This window comes from Arachis ipaensis, chromosome B8, assembly GCF_059453495.1.
Source record: "Arachis ipaensis isolate K30076 ecotype BB chromosome B8, ASM5945349v1, whole genome shotgun sequence".
NCBI classification, from domain to species: Eukaryota; Viridiplantae; Streptophyta; class Magnoliopsida; order Fabales; family Fabaceae; genus Arachis; species Arachis ipaensis.
The window spans coordinates 38,400,482-38,409,144 of record NC_142443.1 but is presented as its reverse complement, the minus strand read 5'-3'; the positions used below and the strand labels follow the sequence as shown (position 1 = coordinate 38,409,144).

Here is an 8,663-nt window from a genome sequence, read left to right as displayed (position 1 = left end):
AATGACATTAAAAACAAAGTTATGGGAATTTGAGAGATAGAAATAGTTCAGAAGTGCATACAAACTTTATTCTTCTTGAGTGATGCTATACAAGTATGGCTTCTTAAGCAAGCTAGCAAGATAGATCATACACAATTTTCTTTTTCCTAGTAGAATGCATCTCTAAGAAGTCCACCAAAACATTTGAGAAGAACTCCTTCAATAAAATAAAACCACGCTCCGCGCTAATGAGGATTGACCCAAAGGATCGTCAGCATTGCCAAGAGCACCGTGACAAAGGTGGCAACAAAACTCCAATAGAAGGAAGTGGAATCCACTGAAGAATCATCGTGGTTTACCTCATCCAATTGAATGGGAGATAGTGGCGATGCTGCAATTCTTCTATTGCTAATACCCCAAGAGAGATATGGGTTTCCTTTGTAGTTGCTATCACCAAAGGTGCCAAATTGTCCTTGATCACTACCTGATAAGTTGTTGTAAGACACATTCAAGATAGCTAATGAGTGCAAGTCTTGTAACTCAAGTGGGATCTGTCCGCTCAATTTGTTATTTGAAAGATCCAAGCTCTCTATACTTTGCAATTTCTTGAAGCTCTTTGGAATTGATCCACTCAGATTATTGTTGGACAGGTTAAGTGCATAAAGGTCACGTAAATTTCCTATCTGATAAGGAATTTTTCCCGTCAATTGGTTAGATGACAAATCTAATACTGATATGTCTTCAAGTATATCACCTTTATATTCACGAGAAGAAGCTTTTATTGTGAATTGCACTTTCTGTTCCATAAACAAAAGCATCAAAACAAGCATCAAAGTTTTCTCGATGATGTCTACACCTCTTGAAGAGAATCCAGGTATTCTACTCGGTGTATCATAACTTTCTTCTGAAAATCGTATCTTGTTCAAGCAAGAAGGAATAAAGCCAGATAAGTTGTTGCGTGAAAGGTCTAAGGCCTGGAGATTTTTTAACTGACATATTTGACTGGAAAGTTGGCCTTGTAGGTCATTACCTGCCAATAATAAATACCTCAAATTCGGGAGACTGTATATACTTTCTGGAATACTTCCTGTAAATTTATTGTCACTCAAATCCATCAACACTGACATGTTCGTCGGTGCCTCGGGTATTTTACCAGTGATGCTATTTCCTTGCAAGTTTATGAACGACCTATTTAAACAAGATGGTGGTAAGGTACCAGAAAGGTTATTGAAAGAGAGGTCCAAAATGGCAAGTCCAAGCCTGCAAAACTCTCTCGTTATAGAACCCTGAAAATTGTTCCTTGATGCAAATAACAAGACAAGCTTTGGATTTCCAGTGAAACTGGGAAGTGTTCCATTTAGCTGGTTATTATCCATAATCAAACTAGACAATGACAAGCATCCATTAAGAATGTGCTCATGTAAGTTTCCAGAAAATCTGTTATTTCAAGATACAATGTTGTCAAATTTTCCATCTCTCCAATTGATTGGGGAATATGACCGCCAAACTTATTGTTAGACACATCCAGAAGAATTAAATTTGGGAAGACAACTCCTATGTTCCTGGGGAGCTCACCTTGGATTTTGTTGTCTGATATGTCCAAGAACTCTAGTTGATCCATGTGATGATAATTTAGATCAAAGGGTAGTTCAAAAGGTCCAGTAAAACAATTGCCGCCAAAGTATACTTCTTTCAATTGATGGGAAATGAACCAACTAGATCGTTATCTAATAGGGCAATAATTTCCAAACTGGTCTGAGATGAAAGGAAAGAAGGAAGTGTTTTTGTATGCGAGTTGACTTTGCAACTGGAAATGTCTAATTGTTCCAATTGAAATGATGCAATCCAAGGGGAGGTTTCGGTTTGCACTTGAAACGTTTCAGAATCCATTTCTTCGAGTTCTAACACCTTAAGCTTTGAATGGTTAGCCAACATGTTTAATGAGAATATGCCCTCAAATGAATTCATACCCAGGGAAAGGGTCTCCAACAATGCAAGGCTAGAAATCCAAGGTCCAAAAACGTTCCCGCTTAAGAAGTTTCCGAAGAGATCAAGAACTCGAAGCGATGTCAAATTTGCCACACATGCATCCAAAGTTCCTTCGAATGCATTTCCATATAAGTCTAGCACTTTTAGTTGTTTCATTTTACATAAACCTACATATGAGTAGTATATAACATGATTAGAATGCAATTTTACATCATGTCATCATGGGTATTCAAATTAAAGCTGAGGGTAAAAAGATAAATTTTTTTGGAGGTAACAATGAAGATTTGCTCACCTTGAATTGGGAGAGATCCATTGAGAGATAATTGACCTAATTTAAGGACTTGCAAATTGCTTAGATTTGCCAAAGCTTTACAAGAATAGATAGAGAAATACGTTTAGATGCTATATATACACATGATCATATTTAATTGTTTCAACTTATTATTTTGGTTTAAATAAGAAAAGAAAAACAGGTTGCACCTAAAGAGAACTTGGTGTATGTTTGTAATTTTCTTTTATTTTATTTTTTAAAAAAGCATTAATATTCAAATCTTTAATAGTAGATTTGAAACATTCCGAGAATAAATATTCTCATAGTTATCAGAATTGAATCGATGATCAAATCGGTTAAGCTATTGGATTACTGAGTTATTGGTTTAACTGATGGATTATTTATTGAACTGATTAACTCGATTCTATGTAAATAAAAATATAAAATAATCAAAAACTTAAAATTAAAATTTAAAATACATATCTTTACTACTAATATTTTAAAAATAACTAAACTATTCTAAAATAATATAGAACAAGAACAATAAATATTTTATTATTTTTATTCTATCAAAGTATTTTTATTTTGTTTTTATAAAAAATAATTATTATTTTAAAATTTTAATAATTTATTAATTAATTTATACCTATTATACTATTATATATTATAAGTATTTATTAAAAAAATAATATTAATAGATATTATATAATTATAAAAAAATAAATAAATTTATAATTAAAAATAATAAAATATATACTTAAAATATAGTGTATTAATTAAGATATCATGTGAAAATAAAATATATATTTTAAAAAGCATTAAAAATAACTATAATAAAATCAGTCTAGTAGTTGCTAGGTTGATCCTTATACTAGAAGATTCAGGTTCAACTCTCCTCTCAAAAAAAAATTTATATTAAAATAAAATAAAAATATAATTTTCAATTTTTTAGATAATTCTAATTCTCATATTTAATTTCCAACTAAATCGAACTAAAATAAGTTTAATTTGCAATTCTATTGCCAAAAGTTAATATTTGAACTTGAAATATCGGAAATTTTTCTATCCGTTTCTATATGGTTTTCCTATCATCACTGTTAATTTGATTATGACTTGTGTCCGTGCATCATCTCTTTCTATTATGTGGAATGGGAATAGATTGGATAGTTTTGCTCCTAGAATGGGGCTTAGACAGGGCGATCCAATGTCTCCTTACTTATTTGTGCTTTGTATGGAAAGACTTGCTTGCTATATATCTCATAAGGTGGTCGAGGGTGTGTGGAAACCAGTTTCTGTCACTAGGGGTGACCCAAAATTTTTTCATTTGATGTTTGCAGATGATCTCTTACTCTTCTGTCAGGCTACAAAGAGTCAGGTCCAAATGGTCATGCATTCTCTTAACATTTTTTGCAAGGCATCTGGCATGAAAGTGAATCTTGAAAAGTCTAAAGCTTTTTGTTCTAAAAATGTGACTGCTCGTAGAAGAGATATTTTTACTAGTGTTTCTTCAATACGTTTTGCTTTGAACTTAGGAAGATATCTTGGAGTTAACCTTAATCATTCCCGTACGAGTAGGGCTTCTTTTCACTCGGTGATTGAAAAAGTGAGGGGAAGATTAGCTAATTGGAAAGGAAGGCTTCTAAATAAAGCAGGGAGACTTTGCCTGATCAATTCTGTTGCAGCATCCATTCCTGTCTATCATATGCAGATATCTTTTTTTCCAAATTGGGTTTGCGATAAATTATCTTTTATGATGAGACAGTTCCTTTGGAAGGGTCAAGTTGATGGTAAAGGTCTTTCTCTTGTTAATTGGAGGACCGTGATCACTCCAAAAAAATTTGGTGGCCTGGGTGTTAGAGATCCTACGTGTGTTAATATATCTTTACTTGGTAAATTGGTGTGGCAACTTTTTCATTGTCAGGACAAGCCTTGGGTTGCTCTATTGAGGGCGAAGTATATGAGGAATGAGAGAGTTTTAGATGGCCCTGTCCCTTGCAATGCTTCTCATGTTTGGAAGAGTATCTCAAAGGCTTTTGGTGCTCTTAAGGATGCCTTCTCTTGGTGCGTTGGGTCACTTGATCAATCTTTTTGGTTTGACAATTGGAGTATTGAGGGTCCAATTGCTCAAGATGTCCCTTTTATACATATATCTGACTCTGATTTAACTATTAGAGACGTTTGGAAAGATGGTCAATAGAATCTCCATGATATTTTCTCTATCATTCCAGAAGATGTCAAACAGCGTTTGAATGCTTATAATCCAGATTTGAATGCTGGAGAGAGTTCGGGTTGGTCGTGGGGTGTGGCATCTTCTAGACTTTACTCAGCTAGGAGTGGGTACAGTTGGCTAGTCAAAAGAAAGTTTGACTGGAATGAGCATGATAATTGGTTGTGGATATGGCGACTGCATATTCCTGAGAAGTACAAGTTCTTGATTTGGCTCAGTCTTCATAATGCTATTCCTACGGCAGATTTTCGTTTGGGTCGTGGTTTAGCTTTATCTAGCATCTGTCATCGATGTCAGAATGGTTCTGAATCAATTCTTCATTGTCTTCGGGAGTGCCCTAGTGCCAAGGAGGTCTGGAACCTTTTAGGCCTGTATTCAGATAACTCGAATTTACATGATTGGCTCTATAGAGGTGCAAGGAGTGAAAATATTTTTCTTTTCTTTTCGACCATCTGGTGGATTTGGAGAAGCAGGAACCATGACTTATTTAATATAGATGATTCATGGAGTGCTAGTAAAGTGGTGAGTTTGATTCGTAGTTCAGTAAGGGAGTTTCACACTATTTTTGCTATGCATTAATCTCTGTCTCCTCCTTCACTTTGTTTGCATTGGGTTCCACCTCCAGTTTATTCTGTTAAATTGAATTGTGATGCTAGTTGGTTTGCTCCTTCTGGCTATGCTGGTTTTGGTTGTATCATTCGCAATCCTGATGGATGTTGGTTGAAAGGTTGCACTGGGAAAGTCGAAGTGTGCAGTGTTCTTTTTGCTGAATTGTATGCAATTTGGAGAGGTTTACTTCTTGCTTGGGAGAGTGGATTTCGTGAGGTTATTTGTGAAACAGACTGTTTAGAAGCTCTTTTCTTGGTAAACCAAAGAATGCTTGGTAAGGATATTTCGGAATGGGATTTGGCAAAACATATACAGGAGGTTATGAATTGGAATTGGAGAGTCTCTATTCTTTTAATTCAGAGGACTGCAAATAGTGTTGCAGATTGTATGGCTAAAGCAGCTGCTTCTGTCGCGGACATTCACTCGAATTGGAGCCAACCATGGAGTGAGCTTCAACATCTAATAGATTTAGATATGACCCTATCCAATTAATTTGGTTTTGTCTCTTTTTCTTTCTTTCTTTTCTATTTAGTCACCAAAAAAAAATATGAGTTCAATAACTCAAGAAGCCCTATCCTGTTTCTATATTAAAGTTTAACTCGATCTGACCCAACGCGCTGACGGCTGATAGATCACCTATATCCGGAAGGGTTCCAATTCGGATTCTTTCATCCATGACCCGATCTAACTTAGGAAGCAAGCCATATGCTTCCCTCACTCCTCCAAATTCACTACGTGTAGAGGGAATAACTTTTTGTTATGCATAAAACCTTCCTCATAATGAGGATAGTTAAGTGCCCTCAATCTACAGAGTAAGTTCTCCCATTTTGAAATAGTCAGCTGCATTAAATTCACACTTCTATAAATATTACATCAACTCAAGTAATTTTAATCCAGTTTGATATATATTTCTATTAAAATATCTGCTGACTTTATGTAGAATTTTATGTAGATACTTTCACCCATTCAAGATTTGGTTATATAGTAATACAATTGACAACAACAACTAAGAATATAATGCCTACTTAAAAAAAAAATTGGTCATTCTCTTAAGTATTTTTAAAATAATCCTTTCATTAATAAACTCTTCTTAATGGTGTTTTAAAATATAATAGGTCTTCCTTATTTTTATATGTCTCTACAAAAACGAACTTTTAATCACTAAGTGAAGATATAATGTCAGTTCAAAACTTTTTTAGTTTAATCGCACTTAGCTTGCACTCGAATTTTGAATTTACAATGTAATCAAAATGACTAAAATAGAGATAATAATATAATTTGTACCTGCGAGTACTCGTCTTGTTCCTATTTAGCTGGGGTGGGTAATTATCCAACCTAATTCATGGTGAATTTTGATAAGACAGTTGGTGCTTGGGAGGAAACGGGATCGGATATGGGTATATCCGTCCATGGACAAGTACTCCACGGAACGAATTAGGATACAAATTTTTATTATTCACGAGTTCTAACAGGATAGGATTTATATAGAATAAAATAGGGCTAGACTAATTCAAGTAGTGCGAAAATCTATCCCTGCCCGCGCCATTGCACTGTCATTCCTAAACGAAAATAAAAATTTGAATAAAAATCAACCATAGATACTATAACTAATGAGTTCTACCTAATGCTTTCAGATAGATAATACGAATAACACAATTCTTTTGATAAACCCACCAAACGAGATAAAAATGAATCCTCAAATAGAAATGGGTACCTTGAGTTGTCAAGCCGCCATAAAGATAATTAAAACTCAAGTCCAACATCACCAAGTTTTGCAGATGTGATACCACTAAACAAATATTTCTAATCAGAATCTACAAATTAAACAAATTCTTATGTATAAAATAATATAAGAATTTAATTTTGATGCATGAATACAATAAAAAAGTTTACATACAATCATCTAATTAGATTTATGTATTTAGATGACTTTTTAAATAGTAAGTTTGAAAGTTAATTATTTTTGCTAATATCATAATATCTAGTTGATTTTTTACATAAAACTCTTTTAACTCATTTATACTTACAATGCATGAAAATTATGTTCTAATAATTCATGTAAATTCATACCTTTGCTAGGAAAGAGTCCACCAATATTGTTACTAGCAAGGTTCAAATTGTTGAGGGATGTTAGACCAGAAAAGAATTCCATTACACTCTTTCTTGAAGTTATTATAACTGAGATCTAAATTCTCCAACTTTTTTAATGTTGACTTGCTTCTATTACCTTCAAAAGATTATTAAAAAAATCACATCCATAACGTAACCAAAGAAAAAAGATAATCATGCATATATTGTTTGAAGGAAGAATCACCTTCGGATTGGTAGTTAAACTAGTTTTTAAAAAAGTCTTATTTGACACATTTGGAATTCCTACGCAAAAAATAAATAAATAAATAAAAATAAAAAAATAAAATTAAATTAAAAGAGTCTTGTACTTTTATTTTATCTTTTTCTCTCATCCAATAAGTGTATTAGGAAATGAAAAAGAGGGATATTTTGAGAGAATAAGGGTGAAATCTATATATTGACACACATACAAACGATAGAGTTAGAAATAAAAGAGAGATAGAGTCATAATGCATTAGCTAAAATAATTACCTTCTAATTTACTAATTGCTATAACTAACTGATGGATATTAGTAACTTAGAGAATGGACGGTTGAATTTAGGTTTCTTTTTACATTGCTTGTTTTTACTTTAAACTGGATAGAACTTTTAAGAATATGCTAAGTCTTCTTTGTTTAAAGTTCAGGAGACACTTTTATTTTGTCTCTTTTCGATAAAGGAGATAGAACTAAATTGTATGAGTCAAGAGTAGCTGTGACGTCTTGTTGGTTAGAATAAGTAAGATAATTTTATTTTGTCTCTTAGAAGATAAAACCAGAATTAGAACAGAGAAAAAAAAAGTGAAACAGCCATATATCCTGGTTCAGTCACTATGTGCAATGCGACTTACATCTAGTCCCTCCCACAACAGTGGTGGAATAATTTTCACTATCTTTCAACGATTACAAACACCAATTTCCCTAAGATTTAACCCAATCCTATCTGGAACAAACTCTATAAAACCCGCAAAATTTGTAAATAATTAGGCAATAAATTAATTATTAATCAAAATAATTAGAAAATAGAATTTTATAGTTTATTGAGGTAGAGCTAATTAAAACAAGAATTTTGACACTAATTTTAAAGAATTTGGCCAAAATTGGGCCAAACGAGTCGAACCGGACGAACCAGGCCCGTATTGTGCCCAGGGCCAACCCAATTCCTTAATATAAATGAGCTTCAGCTCATTTTCTTTCCTATGCATGTGAAGAATGCAGAAACACAAGAGGGAAGAAGAGGGTAAGTTCCAAACCCTAACCCTTCACTGAAACTCATATAACTTTCAATCTGGAGCTCCGATCGCCGCACCCTTTGCGGCCACGCGATCGCAGCGTCGAGCTCTATAAAGCCCAGAACATAATTAGGTAAGAAATCCACGTTTTCCTTTTCAATTTTATCTTTCCCAATTTCAAAACTCAATGTAAAATTATGTTGAATTTTGCATGATTTCGGTGTTTAGGTTCGAGTTAACTTGTAGGT

At 33.5% G+C, this 8,663-nt stretch overlaps 1 protein-coding gene across 1 annotated transcript; it reads right to left on the bottom strand.

Annotated features, from left to right (window-relative positions):
* Positions 1-224: 224 nt before the first annotated feature.
* Positions 225-1,355, bottom strand: LOC107614442 (cuscuta receptor 1-like). Its single transcript, XM_021108212.1, has one exon. It carries the CDS (start codon positions 1,353-1,355, stop codon positions 225-227), a length of 1,131 nt encoding a protein of 376 aa, XP_020963871.1.
* Between the last annotated feature and the right edge of the window lie 7,308 nt (positions 1,356-8,663).

What these genes read in the sequence shown, in the direction of transcription:
- LOC107614442 (XM_021108212.1), bottom strand. Translation starts at nt 1,355, where the DNA reads ATGGATAATAACCAGCTAAATGGAACACTTCCCAGTTTCACTGGAAAT.